Genomic DNA, 23,297 nt, shown 5'->3' with positions numbered 1-23,297 from the left:
CGCGCAAAGTTTGCATCGTTCTTGGTGCGGAGCGAAGAGTTTTGCCAATCCAAAATGCTTGGCGCGGACCGATGCTGGGCGCGCGCGTGGATGTGGTTGTCGCTCCTGGAGTGAAGTCATAAGAGAGATAGATTTACGCATTGCAGTATATGAGGAACGGAAAATGCATATCGTTGTTTTCGCGTGCACAATCGTACCTGTATTTGTTCGCCAAGTTTGTACGAACCATGTGCGAACGTAGAAGTGGTGTTTCAAGTTCGAACACAATTCAAATTTTAGCGCGCTTGCGCAGTATTGAAGGAGTCAATGTGCAACACATCTGCAAGTCACCAAGTACGAAGTTCACATTTTGAGGTTATAATTTTGAAAACCCAATTTTTCATTAATATTCTTCTCGCTCTCGCAGTGTAGTACTATTTTTGTAACAGTCACAACCATGTCGGTGTGGAAAAAAGCTTCCAAAGTCAATCAAAAAGTGCATCGGGAAAGAAGTCAACCAGCAGATCGACAACAATTGGGTTTGCTCGAGAAACACAAAGATTACAAAAAGAGAGCCGTCCATCACAACAATCAAAAGCATGTGTTGCATTCACTGCATAAGAAGGCTCTTGATAGAAATCCTGACGAATTCTACCACCACATGATTAACTCGAAGGTTCACGAGGGTGTACATCACGAACATGAAAGGAAAGAAGAAGACACCCCGGAACAGATACAACTGATGCATAGCCAAGACATAAAATATGTTCAATTCAAACGCACTCAAGAGCAGAAAAAAATAGAACGTTTACAAGCGCAGTTGCATCTTTCAAGCGTTAACCAAAACATTGCCAACAGTCATAAAAGGTTTAAGCGAAACACGACGGATACGAGCTTAGTTAAGAACAATTTGGAACACTTGTGCAACTTTAAAATCCCGGATGTTAACATAACACGTTTAAAAAATGCGGCAATAACAAGAAAACAAAAATATATGGAGTTAGCGAAACGAATAGAGCGTGAAAGGGAATTGAGTGTTATTCAAGAAAAATTGCATATTAAGAAACAAATAAGTGGAAAAAGTATTTTAAAACCGAAAAGAATGCGAAAGGGAAGTAAGGATTCTGCGCCTATTTACAAATGGAAATATGAAAGAAAACATTAATTTTAGTATTCTGTAAACCAATACTTCTTTTGTATTATTTTAATAAAATTGTTCTTGTATCTGTAGGTGTATGAAAATGATTCCGGTTTCCCCTAATTAAATATTTTCAGACCCCTGGAGGTAAACGGGGGCTTTGCAAGTGACCTCTTAAAAAGTACCTATTTATTTAAAATTTCACTTTAGGTCTATTCCACATGTACGAGTTTTTCCTTTAAAGAAAATCTCATTAACACAATTTAAAGTGGTCAGTGGCGTACGTCAGCAGCGTCAAGGGATATATATTTTTTAATAGCAACTCCTATTTTTTATTAGATATCTCTTGAAGTACAACACACCTTGGTGGATATAGGAACATAAAAAATGTATTATATAAATAACAAAAAATAGACCAATGAAGAACAATTTGAACACTCGATTGGTTAACTAGCAGACATGGACCCAAAAAACACAGTGTTCATTTTACACTGAAACCTATTTTTTGTGTACAGAAATATTTCAAATTTTAATTGTCCCATATCTACAGGCCAACTGCAGAGAATTTCTCCAATACAGTAATTTATAATAAACACAAAAATAAGATGTGGGTTAGTTTTCATTGTCACAATGAAAACGTTTATTAAAAAATACACATACGATGCAGACAGAAAATTACATTTTATTTTGAAAGAAATTCTGAAAACCTTTCTCCAATGAATGTGTATACAGGCTGATGATGATTGCTAATAAAATTCAATTAATTCACTGTAAACAATACAAACATCGTCTTATGCAACTTTTATATCCAAAAATGTTACAAATCAAATTGTATGAGCTTAGAAAAACCTAGTTTGCATTATGTAGCAACACAAAAATCTAGCCGCCCTGTTTCTACATCCTCTTCTCGTTACAGGAATATTGGATCGGTTTGGAAGGGACCGGTAAGGGAATAAAGTAAACAATTTGAATGTGTTTTGCATCAATATTAATTTTTAAAAGAATCTTACCATAATTTATCTAACTAAAAAGTTTATAGCTTATTTCCCATTGATAACAAAAATAAAGTGATATTTATAAAATAAACTTGACCGCCACTACACAAAACATGTATGAATGTATTCTTGCTTTAAAAAATGTATTGACAACAATCTGACATTAATTTTAAACCAAAAACAAATACAAATGCTTGCTTCAAATCCAAAGGGGTGATTTTTTATCAGTCGAATTGACACTTACATTGAAACAAACACTTATAGACGGACACAAATGGTAACAATAAAATTTATACAAAATAAACTTTAAAATAAGAATAAAAATACTAGGAAAAATAAGAAATAATACAATTATTGGGAGTAAGTGGAAACAATCATCTACCATTTAAAACTCGCATTACTCAAGTGTAGAAATTGCTTCGATGCGTTCTTCTGCAAATTATGGTCAGACATTTATTGTTTACACTGCCGGTATTATTTCTCTCGTTAGTCGATATCTTTAAGACCTGTATTTGCTGCATGTACTGACAATTTCGCTTTTCATGATCAGATTTCACTTTGTAATTTTCATTATTCGCTCCCGCGATTCGCGCAAACGTCTCCAGCGTCATATATTAATAGGGTTGTGAAAATTGGGCATTCGGTTGGTAGAACGCCGATCGATCTCCTTGATACGTCGAATCTTGGGATAGTAAGCCGTCCAGTTGGGACTGATACTCGGTCATATACGGATCTTGACTCAATTCGGGTTGAGATAGTCCGGGTTGCGAGAGGCTAAATCCGGGTTGGGATAATCCAGGTTGTGACATGCCTTGTGTTAATTGTAAGCTTTGACTAAACGGTTGTGTCTGTTCTTGACTTAGTCCTTTGTTGCGTTGACGTATGGGCGTTTTACGATTGCGCGAGTTTTGAACTTGACGTTGTAACGCTTGCTGGTGTTGGTTATAGAATCGGGGAGGAATGTGCGCCATGTTCATAAACATTCCCATTGGAACCGGTAAGTTGTTAGTGTTGGCCTGGGCGCGTTCCGGGGAGATGTAACTTATCGGATCGTGAGTTCTACTAAACATATCGAGAGGAACTGCACCTCTGGGGTAACTATAGGATCCTCCATTCATCGTCACATTATTACGATCGTAAACTGAACCGGGAACCATAGCCTCACGTGCATCGAACATGGATGTGGTCATAAAGTGAGATCCTGGATTTTCAGAATTAATCAATTTTTTTGGTTTCGCAAATTGAATCAGAGATTCTTTTAAATTAGTAAGCGGTCCTTCTACGAGCACCTTTTGTTCTTTGTAGAAGCTCAAGAGGTGGTTCCACAAGGGCTGTTTAGATAATACTTTCGGATTTCCAGCGATGATAATTCCGTACTTGGCTCGAGTTAATGCGACATTTAAGCGGCGTGGATCGTTTAAGAACCCTATACCTTGGTGTTCATTTGAGCGAACACACGACATGATGATTATGTCCTTTTCTCTACCTTGGAAAGCGTCCACACTAGCAACCTCAATTTCTTGATAGAGTTTTCCATGAAGTGAACCTTGATATTGCATATACTGTACTAAATAAGCCCGCTGTCCTTCATAAGGCGTTATTATTCCAATTTGTTCGGGCTTAATACCGGATTTTAAAAATCGGGTGGCTATCTTCTCAACATTAGCAGCTTCTGTACGATTTAAATAACTGGTACCGGAACCGGCGATTTCTTCTTGACCTTGTGTTACATAAAAGAACATAGGTCTGTCTAAAACGGGCCATGGGAAATCTATCTTCAACAGTTTACGTTCATCTGCACAGACGCCATTCTGTAGGCTACCCTCATAAAAGAAATTCGATGGAAATCTCGACAACTCCGGATGCATACGATATTGGACTTCCAAACGGAAAGGCCTTATCCCCAACACGACAAGTCGTTCGAACAAACTCTGAGAAAGACCCGCGCGAGCCGCCTTCTTACACATGACAACGGGACCTAATTGACAGTGGTCTCCCACCAATATCAACTGCTTTACCCCCAGTACCACGGGCACCATACACTCGGGTTCCGTCGCCTGCATACTTTCGTCAATTAAAATGGAATGAAACTTGAGCCGGACAAGACGGGGATCACCGGCACCAACACATGTACAGCAAATAACATCGGCCGCTTCCAACAGCTCCCTCTCGGCGGATTTTTTTAGCATTCGATACCGTTTCTCATCCACCGAGCTTAATTCCCCGGTTTCGTCTTTCAACTGCTGCAGCTTTTGTAGTTCCGTGTTCGTGTCCAATTTCCGAATTTGATTGTGCAACGCCAGAAAGCTAACGGGCGAGTCGATCGCTTCCCTCGATTTTGCGCATAAACGTACAACTTTCAAGTTGGTACGGTGAATTTTTTCAGTTAGCTGATCTACCGCCGTATTGCTCGGGGCACAAACCAGCACCGGTCCACCGTTCTGCTTAACCAGCTGATAGACAATGGTTGCTGAGGTGACCGTTTTACCTGTACCCGGAGGGCCCTGTATTAAAGACAGAGGTCTCTGTAACGCATGCTTAACGGCATAGACTTGTGAGCGATTGAGATCTGGTAGGTTAGGTGCAGAAAAGTGTTTGGGGAGATGACAACGGAATAGGACCTCTTCTACTTCGTGGCCGAGAAGGCGATGGTATATGTAAGCGGATACGCTTGTGTCGTCCACAGCGAATTTTCTAAGCGCCAGCTGCATCCTGGAATTAAAACACAGCATAATACGCTTTTCTACAGTACCAGTCTTCTTGAATCAAACTACAAAATATGAACTATTTTCGCTTCCTTTCTTTTGTGACCATACTTTGCATCTACTATCTCTTTTTGTATACAGGGTGTTACATGACCGTGTGTAAAAAAAAATTGGATGATAGAGGTGATCAAGACGAGCACATTTTTCTAAATAAACCGGAGGTCCACAGTGATTCGTTTGGGAGCCACCCCCCAAAGAAATGGTGAAATTTGGATTTCGTCTTTAATGTTTTTCTCAGCAACCATAAGAGAGACAAAGATGGGTGGCACGTCTTTGAATAGGTTTTGGGGCATGCCCTTTCCAATTTGGCATAAATGTTTTCAATATTCGTACCACGAAAGGGAGCACCTCTAAAAAAATTCTGATTTCGACGGAATTTTTGAGAGTTTTTGAACATGAAAATCACGAATCTGAAACTACTTTTTGAAAATTTGAAAAAAAAATTAAATACAACGAAAATGAAGAGAATTCCACGAAATTTGTTGTGTACATACTTGCTGAGTTAAGGAACAAAATTGTCGAACAGTTTATTTTAAAATCACTCCAAACAAAAGTTATACTCACTTGAAGATTGGGCCTTCGGGTTACAAAGTGTCCCCCGCCTACTAGTGAGTGATCTAATTTGGAAAAAGTGCTTGTCTTGATCCCCTCTATCACAAATTTTTATTTACATATGGTCATGTAACAGTGAAATTTAAAAAACGCAACAAACTGTCGCCTCTTACAGTTTTTGTTCAAATAGAATGAAATTTGGCAACTGTGTGTATGTGAGGTATAAACAAGTAGTTCAAATGTTTTTTCTCCAAAGATTTTTTTGTCAAATTTACAAAATTGCTGGTACAGTCCCATCATATTAGGAAATTACCTACCTAGAAAAAATTCCTTAAAACGGGATACTACTACAACGATTGCGCGGAGTAACTTAATGCCTTGGAGATAAGATTTTTCGATAAGAGTGCTTTTGTATTATGATATGGTTGAATATTCTCCACATTTTAAAAATATTTGGAATTATACAGGATGCGCCCAGAAAGTAGGGCACCAAAATGGTACATTTTTTTAAATAGAACCCCCTGTATTTGAATGCATTTTTGAATTCTACGTGTAATTGTACGTCTATTTTATTATATGGTTAATATCCGAAAAGCTAGTAGTTTTAAAGATAATTCGATTTGTAAGAAAAATTGGGCATTTGCAAGATATTTCAAAAACTATCATTATTACCAAAAGTTGAAGGTTTTTGGAGGAGCTAAAAGATGCTAGAAAAATATACAGGGTGTTCCATTTAAAAAGTGAGATTTTTTAATATGAAGTTTTGTAACTTTGGATCTACAAAAAAACACCCTGTAAGCTATTTTTTTAATGTTTCATAGTAGATGTATTTATTTGACTTTTACTTAAACCAGGATGAGATATAAAACCTGAAATCAAAATTTAAGTAATAACTTTGACAATATACTGGCACTTGCAGATGCCCAAATTTTCTTAAAAATCAAATTACATATATTTAAAACGACTAGCTTTTCGGATATTAACCATATAATAAAAAAGACATACAATTACACATAGAATTCAAAAATGCATTCAAATACAGGGGGTTCTATCTAAAAAAATGTACCATTTTGGCGTTTGGCGCCCTACTTTGTGGGCGCACACTGTATAATTCCAAATATTTTTAAACTGTGGAGAATATTCAACCATATCATAATACAAAAGCACTCAATCGAAAAATCTTATCTTCAAGGCATTAAGTTACTCCGCGCAATCGTTGACTCACCCTGTACATGCAACTTTATACGTATACTACTGCTTCATAATGAAAGAGAACAGAACTAATATTCGAGAAATAAAGGTTTCTTATTAATTATAAGGGCACACTTTCCACGTTTAGGGGAAAGGGGGTCATTTCGTATTTGGATTCGGCGAAATATTTAATTGGGAGAGCGGCATTCTTACTCAAATTTTCAAAGAGCGCTCTCTTTCGATTGCGTATTTTTTTTTAGCCAAACCATCGGCGAAAATTTACATATTGTGAACGCGAAAGATTTAATAGATCACGTAAAACTTCATTATTAATTAAAAGTTCAAACCGAAAGCCATATAACCACAGTGTATGGGAGAATCGTCCTCGTAACCGGAGAAAGTGCCTTCTAAATTCACTACGAGTTGCCAGCAGAAGTAAATTAATAATAAGTGGCTGGTTTATGCAGAAAGGGAACTCCTTTGGGTGAAAAAGGCAATCGGACGTCTGCTATAATATTCCACCGTGAATATTGCAAAGCGTTACTGTATTGATACACAAGCGAACATTTTTTGTTTCAGTGCATATTTGGATTAAGGTGTTCGCGTTGAAATAAATTGTTACTAAGAAAGCGTTTGAGTCTAAGGTGCAAAACATTTAGTTGTGCCAGAATTGTAGTGGCAAATTATGTAAAAAACCCATTTTTAATCAAAGTGCATCCAATTTGTTTGTAAAATGTGCAAAAAATTTACGCTACTGGTAAAAAAGTTAAAGACAATTAATTCAAAGTTTTGTTTGCTGGTAAAACTCTAGTTACAAGGACACATTTTTGAGCAAGTGATTTTAAAAAACCATTCGACAATTTTGTTCCTTAACTCGTCAAGTATGTACACAACAAATTTCGTGGAATTCTCTCCATTTTCGTTGTCCGGCCAAGAATTGCAGTGGAACTTTTTTTCGAATTTTCAAAAACTAATCCCAGATTCGTCATTTTCATGTTCAAAAATCACCAGATGCCAAATTTCGTCAAAATCAGAATTTTTAAGAAGTGCGCCCTTTCGTGGTAGGAATATTGAAAACATTCTTGCAAAATCGGAAAGGGCATGCCCCAAAACCTATTCAAAGACGTGCTACAAGTACGAGTAAAAACGACCTTCTGCATTAAGCAAATAACACAAACTATTGGAACGAAGGCTGTCCTAATTCCTCATGATGCTCTATTTCACTCCACTATGACATATGCGATAGAAATACGAGGTCACTCTCCATAGGCTAAATAAATACTTCAAGAACAAAAACAGGCAGAAGTCTAGAGGGAATAAACACACCTGTAAGCCATTTTTTTACTTGCCTGTCCAGCTTCACATATCCTCCTGTCAATCTTTTCCATTCATAATGTCAGTACCCTTCCAAAATACCTCCAACTTACATTGCTATCCTACGAGAAACTCCCACCTACTTATTTCCCCTAAATCCAGACAGTTTGCTACATGAACAAGAAACATGGCTTCAATATCTGCCCTGTCTCTTGGAAAGAGTAAACTTCTAAAGAACCCAGTGTACCACTATGAACACTTCTTAAATAATGTCTTTCAATGAGCTGTACCTTGCCTAACCTTATGTCACTGAAATAAATTGAAATTTTGTCTAAAATTTCAGAAAAATCCATCCACAAACATGAAAGTTGCGTCTGCGCATGCGCAATACGATTTTTAATAGTGTGCATAATGATTAAAAATTATGACCATGGTTGGCAACAGACGAATGATGTATTTAACTAAGAAAAAATGTGAGATCCCAATAACTTCATGGATGAAAAGTGCAACCCATTGGGACTACATTAAAAAAGCAGCCCATAATTTCTATAGGTATAACTGCCAATATGACAGTTGCTCTACTCTTCGGCGCTTGTTTTTCAAATTTACCCTTATAATTAAATGATCCATACCTATCAAAACTGGTACTTTTCCAAATAAAATCCACCACAAAATTGCTATGGCATTCGCTGGGCGCACCCGCACCATTCTTAAGCTCGATCCCAATATCTTCTCCATAATTGTCTGGTACTTTAATAACGTGTCCAACTCCAGCCCAGGTTTTGTGCATTTCACCCACGTACCGAAGCCGCAGTTCATCTCCATGCATAAGCTTCATGTCACCGTCCGTCTTCGCCAAAGTAAAATAGGCGATCGTCTTCTTATTTAAACCGACATCCCACCTAACTTCGATATTTTCTTGAGTCTGCGACTCCTTCAAACGCTTATCGTAGTCTGCCTCTAACTTCACGAGCGGACCGAAAATATTTTGGTATTGATACCCGTCCTCGTAGCGTAACAGTACTTGCTGGGGCTCTTCGTCAACGCCCGGTTTCTCGAGATCTTGAAACGTGGCGTCGACGTTATCCTTCCACAGTTCTTCCAATTTATTTATTTGCTGCGCCGTAATTTGACGTGCTCTCAATTGTTCTTGCTCGGATGGTATTTTGACTAGCCACGTTAAGAAACTGCGATCAGAAATTAGGGGCTTCCATTGCTCTTGTTCCCAATTCATATCCTACAAGAACAGATCATTATGGCAAATGAACTGGTATCAAACTTAATAATATACTGGTATTGATGAGAACAATATCATCTTATAACTATATAAGGTATGTGGTTTTACATGCCAGAAACATGAATGGATTTATTACTGGAGCATCTTTAATTTTTGCTTCAAAAACAAATGATGCAGATTACCATGAGGAAATGAACAAGGACGGTTTTCTTAAGTGGACTTAATTTTTTTTAGGCAAAACCCATTCGCCATGTGTTTTGTTTACATATTACAGGGTTGGCAAAAACCGATTTTTGCCTAAAAACCCATGGCCATTTGAGTATTTTGAGGTTTTTGTTGGGTTTTCTGGGCAATTGGGTTTTTGTATGATTATCGTCCGTTAAAGTCACTAGATATAGAAAGTACCGCATCATCCGCCATTTTTTGGCAAATTTGCTACCAACTTAAAAAAATTGACAAATAAAATCTGAATAGCTGTCATTTTTTATAACCTAACTTCATAGTACTATCATGTTTTATAAAAATATATACAAGGCGCTTTCTATCGGCTACTTCACAATCATGATTTCAAGATCGTGATTCGTAGGATCACGTTTTACGAAAGAACGCGCAAATTTAAATCAAAGTGTGGTTAAGTTTACGGAGTACACATTTGCATTCGAATTACATGTTTTTTGTTTGGATTATGAAAATAATTTAAATATAAGTGGAAGTACTTGCACGATTATGCTCCTCTTCGGTGACTAACCTAACATTTGAGCAAAAATATCCTTGCATTTATAGGTTGGAATTCGTGATCATAAAACCTTTATGTTCAGTTTGTTCACGATTTTAGCAATCATGATGATAAGATGACACTTCGAAAGAACGTGATTTGACAATCCAAACGCGTTTGGATCACCGAAAGAAAGCCCCTACAGATATCTCCAAACAGGTGGAACAATCCCTAACATTAAAGTTACTAGAATCTGGTAACTTCCGCCATTTTTGAGCAAAAATCATGCGTTCTCTTAACACACGAGCCCAATGGATTGCAGTACTTTCTATATTTAGTGACTTTATCGTCCGTATTATTGCGACGCTACCTGTTACAGGATAGAACAAACACCTCAAAGCTAAACTGTAAAAGTTTAGGGTTATGTTGGATCAAAAAAATCAAATAAACGTTCGCGTCCGCGTCCTCTTCTTTATAAAAAGTTAGAAAGCCAACATATAAAAATTGATCATTATAAGGTTGAAGTATTATTTTTTTCTAGTCGAAGACTCTTACTTTATATTTATGTAATGTATGTCTATTAATAGCTTAATGTGAAATAAAGGTTGTATGAAGTGCTTGTTAACGAAAATACAGATCCTTTGCAAAAACCCAAAAATTATAAAACCCAGGTTTTTGTTACGAAATGTTTTTGTTTTTGTACTTTGGGTTTTTGTTTGCCAACCCTGCATATTAAGATTGCTAAAAATTTTCACTCAGTAAACAGATGGGCAGTGGTAGACCCTTACTTGAACTTCACACTATCCACACATTTGAAATTGTGATGGCTTGCTGAGGTTTGTCAAGCATGTGGATGGGGAATTATATATAACTCTCGCCAGGAAAGATTGCCGGTCACAGCACACCTTGTGTAGATCTGCAATCTATGTTTTTCTTAAGATGCGAGTGACTTCCGGAATAGGATCGTGCCAATGTTGAACGAAAAGTCTTTTTGTTCAACATTGACATGATACTATCCCGGAAGTCGCTCACATCTTTAGAAAAACATACATTGTAGACCAGGATCAAGTGTTCTGTGACCGGCAATCTTTCCTGGCAAGAGGTTTAAACCACAAAACACCTACCTCAAGTTTATAAGAAGAACTATGAAAATTGACAACATATTCTTGTACAAAACTATGTTGTATGACACTACAGACATTTTTCTTGTGTCAGAAATGATAATAACAAAAATACAAGAAAATGTATAGTGTCATACAGCCTTTATTAGCGTTGGGCAAAAAAATCGATTAATCGATTATAATCAAACGATAATCGATAATCGGGTTTGATTATTCTATTAAATTAATCGATTAATCGATTATTTGATTAATCGATTATTTGATTAATCGGTTATTTGATTAATCGATTGTTTGATTAATCGATTGTTTGATTAATCGATTATTTGATTAATCGGTTATTTGATTAATCGATTGTTTGATTAATCAATTATTAAGTAAATTTTAATTGATTATTATTAGCTGGATCATCAGTTTACGCAAAAAGAAGCACTCACAGCTCACAAGTATTATTTTATTTTATAGCGGATGTTAAAACGTCACTTTAAGCAGCTAAAATGAATTAAGATTGTATCATCAAAACTAAAGCACACCTCATCGGAGAGTAACCTGCCTAATCATTTATTTTTATTTATTTATTTTTATTTTTGACCTTCATTTTCAAATGGGCAGGGTTTCACCCAAGGCTGTTCTACCAACCAACCCACTATGCATTTGCAAATATCCATGCCCGAACCCGGATTCGAACCAGGGACACTTTGTTGATTATTGATTAATCGATCTGCCTATAGTAATGAACGATTTGATGAAAAGAGTAATGGAATTATTTTTTATTTTTATTATTAAATAATTAACGTATTAATGCATACAAACAGATATTAATCACTCCTTGTGTGTGACAATTGACTTTTGATTAAACGATTAGGTGATTAATCGATGATTTGATTAATCGATTATTTGGTTAATCGATTATTTGATTAAACGATTATTTGATTAATCGATTATTTGATTAATCGATTAATCAGTGTAATCGATTATTTTTCATAATCGATTATCGATTATTCAAACCCGTAATCGCCCAGCCCTAGCCTTTATAATAGCCAACTTCACTCTACCGCCGACTTTTCCATAAATTCCTATTGTGCCACTGGAATGAAATTTTGCGCCCTAATACAAAATTGATATTCTATTATCGCAGTCGTTATTTTCATAAACGTGACGTTACTATAGCATAAATATATCTTCAATTTACCTTTAACGAGTTTTGTGCAGCACATGGCTGACGACATAAAAGCACAACAACAGAATCTGCCTTTGCAGGAATAAATCCTAGCACAAAGACATTACGAACACCACAACTGTAACACTCTAAAACCGTTTCTCCCAAGGGACCATCCTTGTGCAGAGTAACCTCTTTGTGTTTGGCACGAACCTGCAACACGTGATTAGGAAAATATTACGGTGCTATAACTACGTACCAAGTGATTAATAATATGACTGCCGGATGTGTTCCCGCGTCCATTGCAAAACCACTTCTTACACAGGTTACACATCACTACACAGTTCGGCTCGTGAATTCCACAGTATTTGCAAGCATAGTCGGGCAATTCCTTACTATTGTAAAACTCTTCGTCATCTTCCTCAAACTGTAACTCTCCCAAAGCAGTTGTCGCAGCCGATATTTTGCTAATTATGTTAGTTGACTTGTGTGGCACTCCGTTAACCTTGTAATTTTATTACGAAACCATATGTTACGACGGGTTATAAAATAACATGGTAATCTTACTTGTATTCCGGTAACGTGCGTGTTAGAATGATCATGTTGGGAGGCTTGAGTTTGCGATGGTATAGTGAAATCGGTAAAATCACATTCGGAACCTTGTGTATCAGCGCCTATTAAATCAGCTTCTTCTGTATCCAAAAACGTGAGTGTTTGTGAACTTGGACCATACGCATCCACGCTCATGATTATCGATTGATTATACAATTTCTTCTTACAAACGATTTCTAAAAATTCTTAAAAGTCGTTTTTGAAAAATGGAAACGTGGTTTCTTTCGATAGTGGCAGCTTTCCCTACTTACAATAAACTTTTCCCATTTACGACAACCGCCATATTACTTTTGATTAATCATCAATTGTTTCCCCCACAGGCCGCGTGAGCGTTTCCACGTTAAATAAATTCGAAAACCGCGCAATTTAAAATTATTATTTATAACTATTTCTTTTCTAATTGCAATTTCACTAGTAAAAATAGTAATCTGTTCGAAATATGTATGTGACTATAGCAAATTTCACAGACCGAATTCTATAAAACCTATTAAAATTAACAGTCCATTAATTTTCTGTTTAAAAGATCGCGCCATACTGAAAATTGAAATGTGCTAACCTGTATACAGGGTGTTACATTTGAGTTGTGCCAAAAAATTGGGTTATAGCATAGAAGAGGGAATACAATTGTATTTCTTCTATGGTAGTGTGATCTTTCTTCACACAGGTTGGACATTACTGTTTATTCTGTATACACGGTGTCCATTTTTCGAGTGCCACTATGGGGATCTCACTTATCTTAAGAGATAGAAAGTTGGTTAAATGGGGGCAAAGTTGCCAATTTTCGTGCCGAATAAGAATCTGAAAAGAAATTTGAAATATCTTCAATAGTTTTGAAGATATCGCAAAAAACCAACATTTCTGATTTTCGTTTTTAATTTTTTTATGATAAACTAATCGTAGTAGACATTTCTAATTAACACATTATTCGGACACTTTTTAATGGAGATTTCAAATCTGGTATCCTGTTTTTAATAACTTTCAAGATGACGGAGAAACACGTGGCAACTTTAGTTTTTCTTATGGGCGCCATTTTGAATTTTCACATTTTGAGATTACGTCTTTTTTTCTCTTCACAACGATATATCACACATGGTGGTTCAGTATCACATTTTTCCTAAAAATACAATTTTTAAATATTTGAGAAGAGTGCTTTGGAAAAAGAAAACGTTCTTTTGTTGTGAACAAAAGGTTGACTTATTTCATGTAGTGCCATTTACTAGGTTTATGCTAGTTGTATGCGAAAATGCCTTTTTCAAGTGTAGATCAAACAGATATGATCCAAATTTACTACACTTCTCATCGAAATGCCCACATGGCTGCTGCAACATACTTCCAGCGTTATCCAGAGCGGCAACAATCTAGTTTGAGGTATTTTTCTTTGCTGCATAAAAACTTGGGCGAATATGGTTCTTTTAAAAGATGTAGACAGTAATATGGTGATAGACCCAATGAATAGGAGCAGGCAATTTTGCAAGCGGTAAAAATTTTGAAATTTTGACAATGAACATTACTGGTCAATTGAAAATTCTCATCAATTTTCATCAAATACGTACGTTTTAGCGTTAACGTATGGGTCGGTTTATTGGGCGATACAATAATTGGTCCTTAAGAGACTCTAAATGCTGATCGGCACCTCCATTTCCTGAGGACATTTCTAACCGATTTTATTGACAATAGCGTTCCTCTTCATCGTTTGAACTCGATATGGTTCCAGCATGCTAGGAGGGTTGGGGAATGCTTCTCGGAATTGTTCCCCAATCATGTTATTGCTAATAATGGTGACGTACGCTGGCCGGCGCGGTCACCTGGCCTATCTCCCTTGGACTATTTTTTGTGGGGAACAATGAAAAATGAAATTTACAAAACATTGCCAGCCGACCTTGATGAACTTCGTCATTTGTTCACAACAAATGAACGTTTTCTTTTTCCAAAGCACTCTTCTCAAAAAATTAGAATTGTATTTTTAGGAAACATGCGATACTGAACCACCATGTGTGATATATCGTTGTAAAGAGAAAAAAAGACGTAATCTCAATGCCATATTTGAAATCTCCATTAAAAAGTGTCCGAATAATGTGTTAATTAGAAATGTCTACCACGATTAGTTTATCATAAAAAAATTAAAAACGAAAATCAGAAATTTCCAAATCTTCAAAACTATTGAGGATATTTCAAATTTCTTTTCAGATTCTTATTCGGCACGAAAATTGGCAACTTTGCCCCCATTTAAACAAACTTTCTATCCCTTACGATAAGTGAGATCCCCATAGTGGCACTCGAAAAATGAACACCATGTATATGTATCTCGTATTGTATTCATTATTTTTTCAACTTTGATAATTTTTAGTTTTGGTGAATGCGTTTAAAACTGCTCTTAATTGCTCACCAGCTCAATGATAAATGTGGGTATCACTACACCCATAAACACCTATTTCTATGAAACTATATATGGTGGAAGTTGATGGAACCGACTCTATGTGAGCTAAATTCAATAATACTAGCGGATTTTATTCTCTTTAAAAAGACACGTATATTGGTAGCTTATTTTTTACTCAGGTGATATGTTTTAGCACATTTCCACAAAGAAAAAAATGCGCTATTGTGGCCACTTTGTCCGTCCGTCTGTCCGTCCCTACGGCTGTGTTTATCTTAAGAGCTATTGTTCTACTTTTTTCGCTATCTTGTTAGTTATACATGGTCATTCTTGACGAGCGTCAGTTAGAAAGATATGGAAAACCTTTGAAAATGAAAATAAACTGAGAAGTATAAGTACAAGCAGCGAAAATTTGACCTTTAAACATTATCATAATAAAAACAAAAGAATAACATCAAGCGAATTAATTTTTTTATCAATTTGCCACAAGAAGTAACTAAAACATGGAATATCTCGGAAACCGCTTGAAGCAGCTTTTCACATTTTGTATCAAATTAAAGGTCTGGGAAAAAGGCAAACAACGGCGAAGAACAAAATGGGGGGTGCCATTTAAAAAAATGGGGTTACCGAAATTTAAAAATTTAAAAGTTGAGAGCTTTGAAAAAGTGACGTAGTCTCACTTTTTTAGACGGTTTCGTATACCATAAGAAAATTCGATCTTTTCTTAATAAAGCATTGAAAACTGTTTTGCAATATCTCTCACCGTTTTCGAATAATAAATTTTTAAAATGACCCCTGCAAATTCAATTTTTGACATAAAAACTTGAATATCGACGAAGCCCTTGGAGTAAAGGGTCAACTATGGGGTATCGTTGTACTCCAAATTCGACGTAGAATCCGAAAATGTAGAAAAAATAGGGGGTTCCTATTTAAAATAACAAAGTTGATTGCTACTTCCGGTATTTCCGGAAGTAACGCCATCTTGAAAATATTTTAGTTCAATTGATCATGTGCCAAAACCCTTAAAGAACTTATCAGTTTATTTTCATTTTCAAAGGTTTTCCATATCTTTCTAACTGACCCTCGTCAAGAATGACCCTGTATAGTGTGTACCAATGAAGGAATTATTAATGCGTTTATCAAAAAAATTATGAGTGGAAATGCGCTTTTTTATAAATCGTTTACGATTACTCGTTCTTTTTGTTTTTAGTTTTTTGGATACCAGAGCTTAGGGTGAATCTGGATTAATAGATTCTCAATGCCAAAACCAATTTAATTGCTGGCCGATCACACAAAAAACTAAACCAACCCAGCGTAACGGGAGTTCGTGGTGTAGTAAGCATCGAATGTAAAAGAGTGCGCATGCGCTCTCTCCATGTGATAGCAGATAGAAATATTAATTACATTAATTTTAAATAAGGGTAGTCTTGGCTTTATTAGACAAACCATCACAATGTGTTTGTTTACATATTAAGATTGCTAAAAAATCTTATTTCACTCGGTGAACGGATGAGCGAAAGTTGACCTTATCTGGAATCTTGTACTATAGTAGTAACTATAGTAAGTGGTCCTAGAATGTTGTTGTTCAAGTTAGGTGGCTAGTTGATTTGGGAGAAAAAGTGTTGATTTTAAATCTTGCAATCTCTCGAGCCTGACCTGGGTGCGTTACAAAACTAAAACATAATTTATTTTCTTACCGGTTATGCATATACATAATATACAAGGTTAATAAAAATATTAGCATTACAGTTGAGCTGTCCTGGTTCGTCATGATGCTATACAAATCTGTATACCTACAACAGCTATATATTTCGAGATTTTCTTTTATCTTATATTATCGCCTCTAGTATAACGCTTCATAAGTTAAGCTTTCGTCCTCCCCAAGATTCCGTTTCACAATTTTCCCAATAATATCATTCAACGAAGAGGGTTGAATTCCGATTGGATCGGCAACTTTAATTTTAAGGTCGTTAAGACTTAAACGATGGCCTTTTCGGACCGCGTGTGCGAGGACTATAGATTTCGTAAATTTCCGTGAGAAAGGCACTTCCGACGATCTCAATTCTTTGATAGGGCTTCCCATTGCAACTTCGAGAGTGCGAATTTTTTGGACCAGAAGCTTAAATTCGCACGGTTCTAATGAACAGATATGGTCGGAACCTTTTTGATTGTGATTTAGAGTAATATGTCGTTCGATCACCTGAAACGAATGTATAGGTAACTACAAAGTCAACATTCCTGTTTGAAGCCGATATACTTTTGCACCTAAGGCAACAGCGGCAACCGAAATATCAATCCCAATTTCATGTCCAGAATATCCTATGATCACGTCTGGAAATTTTTCTTCGTACAATTTTAAAACACTTAAATTAATGTCGTCCAAAGGAGCCGGATAGGCAGATACGCAGTGTAATAAACAAAATTTCTTATGATAAGCCGATATTGTCTTGTAAACGGATTGAACCATCTCAAGATTTTGCATTCCTATAAGTAATGCGTTTCAAAGAATAGGTAACTAACATTACCTAGCTACCGGTGGAGACAATTAGCGGTACATTTGCTTGAGCGGCCGATTCGATAAATGGCAAGTTGTTACAATCTCCCGATCCAATCTTTATAAATGGCATATCCAATGTTTTCAAAAACTTCAACGATGGATAATCCATTGGAGATGCCGCGAATAAAATCCCAATTTTAGAAGCGAACTTCTGTAAATCAACGAATTGGTCTTCAGAAAATTCCAAACACTGTTTATGATCCTCGTAAGTATCGCCCCATGAGTTTTGATTTCTGTACGGCTTTTGCAACACACTTTTGCTATATTTTTCATATATGCATGTTTTTTGCAACTTTACGCAATCCGCTCCGCATTCCTAATTCACGAATACACTTAATATCGTATAATAATGTTAAATATATAGGTACCTTTGCAGCTTCGATTAAAACCTTCGCAGTCTGGATGTTCCCTTGATGATTTTGCCCAATTTCGGCAATTATGAAGGTCGGTTGATTTTTTCCGACAACTTTTCCTCCCTTTTTGAACGTCAAATCCAGAACCATCTTTCAGACTCTATATACTTATTAGTACACAACTTGTTTATGAACTAACGAGGTGATAAGTGATTAGTCTTTTTGTATGTTATTTATATAAATGTTTTGCATCAATTAAAGGAAGATTTGATAACTTACCAATTTAAAAACTATTTCACTTTATCATAGATATTAGGTAACATAAACATTCTAGTGTAGAGAAAATAGAAGCAGATTTAGATTTAGGTGCTTAGTAGGTACAGACTATTTTCGGGTGTTTGCATCCTACGTAACAATTGTTAAGTATTAGCAATTCAAACTTCCGAACGTCAAAGAGCTACCATGATTACGTCTATAAATGACCATGACGTCACGTCCGAAAGCTAAATGCAAAATTTGCATCACGAGGAAAGCGACGCGCCTTAACATGCTACCAAAGAGGCGCACCACATTTTAATTAGATTAGGTAATTATATCACTAGGATTGGTCGTGCTAACGAGATGAACCCGGAATGAACTGCAATTAATTAATTAATGTAGTTGTATGAAACATTAAGTATCTCTATAGCTGAAACTGCAATTTGATTATAATAGCAAACAAAAAGCTTCTAGAGAAGTCTCGAATCAGCATATCATATTTCATATTAGTCCAAGAGCCCAGTAGGAAAGTATACCTTGAACGTCCCGACGATTCTAATAATTTTCATTGGATTCGCCATAAAAAGTTGTATTAGAATCGACAACGGTGCCGGCGAAAATCCTGCCGAAAGCAATTAAAAAAAAATTAAATTCGCCCCTTATTTTTGGAAAATGTACTTTATTTATTGTCCCGGACGTTCAGGAAGAAGGGTGCATATGGATGAGTTTTATCGGAAAAAGTCACGGTGCCGGGGCGCAACTTGCCGCAACCCTTGGCACCGCGACTACAAATGGGGTGGTAAACCGTACTAAACTACCTTTTTCTCCCGGACCAAAATGACCTATATGAAATATGTAGCTTGCGATTATACGAATATAAAAAACCAACGGTGCCGACTCTCAAGATGCCGGAAGTCCTCGGCACCGTCGATGGAATCCGGGCGCGCGCGAACCTATTGACATTGCGAAAATTGAAAAATTGCAAGAATTCACGTCACTTACCTATGTATTCGGTGAAAAAATGTAACAGCGTGGATACCGCGAGATCAAATATAATCCACAAAATTTTCTCGACGAGAAAAGATTCTGAGAAACTCGTCAAGAAAATCAGAGGATTTGATTCGTGTACGATTCCGCCTTGTAGTACAGGCAAATTGTCCAAAATAGACAAGAAAATTGCGAAGTGGTTGAAACTTGGTTTAAGACGTTTGAAAATATGTATATTTCAAGGAACCGAGGAGTCCCTAACCACAAGAGGTGTCAAGGTGTGCCGGAGTGGTCATGCTCAACTTAGGGTGAACTGGATTTTCACGGTTTTAACAGGAAGTGGCAGTAAAATACTATTTAAATTAAAAAATACGTTGGGGTATATTTTAATAATTAATCAGCTGTACCGGGTGACCCAATAAGATCGTTCCTCGGCCATATCTCGGGAACCGTTCGTCGTATGACTTAGGGGTAAAATAATTTTGGGTAAATCGGTTATGGAGAATCGCTGGAAAATATTTTCAGTTCTCAAAATGTCGAGAAAATTTTGTGGAATATATTTGATCTCGCGGTATCCACGCTGTTACATTTTTTCACAGAATACATACTTAAGTGACGTGAATTCTTGCAATTTTTCAATTTTCGCAATGTCAATAGGCTCGCGCGCGCCCGGATTCCATCGACGGTGCCGAGGACTTCCGGCATCCTGAGAGTCGGCACCGTTGGTTTTTTATATTCGTATAATCGCAAGCTACATATTTCATATAGGTCATTTTGGTCCGGGAGAAAAAGGTAGTTTAGTACGATTTACCACCCCATTTGTAGTCGCGGTGCCAAGGGTTGCGGCAAGTTGCGCCCCGGCACCGTGACTTTTTCCGATAAAACTCATCCATATGCGCACCCTTTAGTACTCTTCCTGAACGTCCGGGACAATAAAGTACATTTTCCAAAAATAAAGGGCGAATTTAATTTTTTTTAAATTGCTTTCGGCAGGATTTTCGCCGGCACCGTTGTCGATTCTAATACAACTTTTTATGGATAATCCAATGAAAATTATTAGAATCGTCCGGGCGTTCAAGGTATACTTTCCTACTGGGCTCTTGGACTATATGGAAAGAATGAGTCACATTTGTTTTCATTCCTTGGTATCGTTCTAGAAAATTCACTACATTATTATCTCGCTCAAATTAGCAAATCTTCACTCCCTCCTTCCCGCCGATCAACTGAATAAATTATGTTTCTAGATTCATAATAAAATGTTTACTTATTTTCCGGTCAACCTCTTATAAATGACAGAAAACAACGTATCGATAGATATCTAAAATTTTGGATCATTTTCGCTCTAAACCGAAAATGCTATTTCGAGAATCCAATTCGTTTTTACTCGATCAGACCCATCACTTGTGCCATCCAATTTAGGTTTGTCTCAAATTTATATTCCATATGTGCAGGTGGTCCATTTTCGTGCCTCACTTTGAATATCTCGGTTAAATTAGTTAAGTTGGAAAACACTTTTGAGCTTTAATCCTTTAAATTTTATTATTTATTGAAAGTATGGCGTGTTAAGGCTTTGTTTTATGTGTATAATTATAACTTGTCTTGTTTATACTGTACAGCTGGTTATGACTTTATATTGGTTTATCAAGTACCTATTTATTTATTTGTATGCATTCATGTGGTATTGTCCTGCATGTGCATGTTCCGTGGAGAGAGTACCTACCGCAAGCAGTTCTAATTATTTGCTCCTTTATCTAGTGTGAACTGCAGCTCCCGTGTCTTGGCAATACGAGAAGGGGGGGGGGGCTTTCTTCGGTTTTGGATGTAGATTTTGTTTAATGGTGGCCGTGGTGGAGTAAATAAGGTTTTGCTATGCATATGTAATTTGCCGCTTAATGAGTTGTTTTGTTTTGCCTAAATTTATCGTAGATACCTAGGTTTTGTTACTAAATTGTTTTATCGGGTTCTCCATTTACATTTATGACGTCCCTTGTGTTTGTTTTTATTAGTTTCTGTTATGTATTGGGTTAAGTTTAGTAAGTTAAGTTGGTACTATAGAGTTTAGAGAAAAGTGTCACAAAAAGGTCGTTCAATGTCTCTTGTTATGTTGTGTTCAATAAAGACTAATTAACGAATTGTGTATAGTCAATGGTCCGGTCACACCTCGTGTAAAGACACAACATAAATTGGCGACGAGATAAAAAGGAACAAAGCGAAAATCCGTGAAAAATCGAAGTCGTAACCTCCAAACCCGGAAGTGAGTCTTGTCAGCCATTTTCCATCAGTCCAGTCGGAAGTTAGTTGCAGTCGAATGTCATTGTAAAAACCATAGAAAACAACAATCAACAAAATGTCACTTATTGGTACGATCGAACCCATCGACTTAGAAAAAACGGAAATCGAAAGCTACCTGGAGAGAATGGATCACCTGTTTAAGTGCAATCAAGTCGAAGGTAATCATGAAGTCGATTTATTTGTCACCCTGGTTGGAAGTGAAGCATACAGAGTGATGAAAAACGCTGTCAAACCGAACAAAGTTGCTAGTCAGTCGTACGAGGAATTAAAGGCAATATTAAAGCAGCGAATGGCTCCAGTGAAGTCAGTCACGTTCGAAAGTCACCTGTTTTATAAAATTAGTCAAGGTAGTATGTCGATCGCTGAATATATAAGTAAACTCAAAGAACAAGCGGATTTGTGTGAGTTTGGAAATTTTTTAGATCGTGCACTGAGAGATAAGTTTATAAGTGGTATGTCAAATAAGAAGATACAAAACCGTCTACTGTCTGAGAAGGATTTGTCGTTTTCCAAGCTGTGCGAGTTGGCTTTAGCACAAGAATTAATACAGTCAGAGAGCCTTGAGTTACAGCAAGATGGTAAAGTAAATAAGTTGTATAGAGGAAACTCGTCCAAACAAGTGAGTCAAAGAAGGAAGGATGTCAGTCAAAGTCAAGTACGTGGTCAAATGTCAGTGTCGTGTAGTCCGAAGTCCAGTCGGAGCTTAGCATCGTCCAGTCAAAAGTCGAATAAAAACTCTACGTCTACGTCTGTTAGTCAAAGGTCAAGTCGAGGCCAGTCCTGTCTTAGATGTGGAAGGTTCCATAATCCAGACACGTGCCCAGCCAAAGAGTGGGAGTGCTTTTTATGTCATCGTCAAGGCCATACGTCCAGAGTCTGTAGGAATAAACAGAAGAAAGTCCATTTACTAGTCGATCAAGAGGATGTCACGGAGGAAGCAAAAGAAGAGTCGACCGATGAAGAATTCGTGGGATTCTGCAAGAACATTCAGGTGTCAAGTAAGTCTAATCCAGCTATTTTGAAAGTTAATGTTGAAAAACGCATAATAGACATGGAAGTTGATACAGGCGCAAGCGTAAGTTTAATTTCTGTTGATACTCGTAACAAATATTTTAAAGATATACCAATTTGTAAAAGTAGGTTAAAAATTAAAACCGTACAAGGAGATCAGTTACAAATTGTAGGTGAAATGATGGTAAAGGTTAAATGTATTGAGTCCGATGTCAAGTATGAATTGCCGTTAGTCGTTGTCTTGTCTAAAATCGAGTTTATACCACTACTGGGTAGGAATTGGCTAAATATGTTATTACCTAGGTGGCGTGAAAGTTTGCATTGTAATGTCATTGAGGTAGATATTTCAAAAATTGTGTCTGAATTTAAAGACAAGTACAGAAATGTCTTTAGTAACGATAAAGCAAAATGCATCAAAAATTTTAAATGTAATATTGTGTTAAAAGAAAATGTTACCCCTGTATTCCACAAACCGTATACCGTCCCTTACTCTATTAAAGAAGAAGTGGAAAAGGAACTTGAAGAAATGGTAGTAAATGGAATATTGGAAAAGGTTGAATACAGCGAGTGGGCGAGTCCAATAGTCGTAGTGCCCAAAAAGTCATCGAAGTCCTTAAGAATCTGTGTTGATTTTAAGGTAACTCTTAATCCATTAATCAAGGTTAATCATTACCCATTACCGAGGGTAGA

The 23,297-nt window shown here is 36.7% G+C and overlaps 3 protein-coding genes across 5 annotated transcripts; 1 reads left to right on the top strand and 2 right to left on the bottom strand.

Moving 5' to 3' along the window:
* Positions 1 to 309: 309 nt before the first annotated feature.
* On the top strand, positions 310 to 1,209 carry LOC116163604 (probable U3 small nucleolar RNA-associated protein 11). The gene has a single exon (XM_031477620.1). The coding sequence runs from the start codon at positions 437 to 439 to the stop codon at positions 1,142 to 1,144; it is 708 nt and encodes a 235-aa protein (XP_031333480.1). The 5' UTR covers positions 310 to 436; the 3' UTR covers positions 1,145 to 1,209.
* Positions 1,210 to 1,718: 509 nt separating this feature from the next.
* LOC116162984 (regulator of nonsense transcripts 1 homolog) lies at positions 1,719 to 13,079 on the bottom strand. Of its 3 annotated transcripts, none has more exons than XM_031476789.1 (6): positions 13,027 to 13,079; positions 12,731 to 12,960; positions 12,423 to 12,668; positions 12,197 to 12,376; positions 8,567 to 9,171; positions 1,719 to 4,824 (listed from the first exon to the last, which is right to left on the bottom strand). In XM_031476789.1, exons 2-6 carry the CDS (start codon positions 12,908 to 12,910, stop codon positions 2,727 to 2,729), a joined length of 3,309 nt encoding a protein of 1,102 aa, XP_031332649.1. In that variant the 5' UTR covers positions 12,911 to 12,960; positions 13,027 to 13,079; the 3' UTR covers positions 1,719 to 2,726. The 3 variants fall into 3 exon arrangements, with proteins under 3 accessions (XP_031332649.1, XP_031332650.1, XP_031332648.1); XM_031476790.1 differs by having other exon boundaries at positions 12,731 to 12,951; positions 13,027 to 13,077; XM_031476788.1 differs by having other exon boundaries at positions 12,731 to 13,076.
* A 3,490-nt stretch (positions 13,080 to 16,569) lies between these two features.
* LOC116164831 (sialic acid synthase) lies at positions 16,570 to 18,520 on the bottom strand. Its single transcript, XM_031479056.1, has 5 exons — positions 18,339 to 18,520; positions 18,075 to 18,253; positions 17,683 to 18,022; positions 17,407 to 17,633; positions 16,570 to 17,349 (listed from the first exon to the last, which is right to left on the bottom strand). Exons 2-5 carry the CDS (start codon positions 18,207 to 18,209, stop codon positions 16,993 to 16,995), a joined length of 1,059 nt encoding a protein of 352 aa, XP_031334916.1. The 5' UTR covers positions 18,210 to 18,253; positions 18,339 to 18,520; the 3' UTR covers positions 16,570 to 16,992.
* Positions 18,521 to 23,297: the final 4,777 nt, after the last annotated feature.

Source organism: Photinus pyralis, unplaced genomic scaffold, assembly GCF_008802855.1.
Source record: "Photinus pyralis isolate 1611_PpyrPB1 unplaced genomic scaffold, Ppyr1.3 Ppyr1.4_LG2, whole genome shotgun sequence".
NCBI classification, from domain to species: domain Eukaryota; kingdom Metazoa; phylum Arthropoda; class Insecta; order Coleoptera; family Lampyridae; genus Photinus; species Photinus pyralis.
This window is presented reverse-complemented; position numbering and strand designations above follow the sequence as displayed.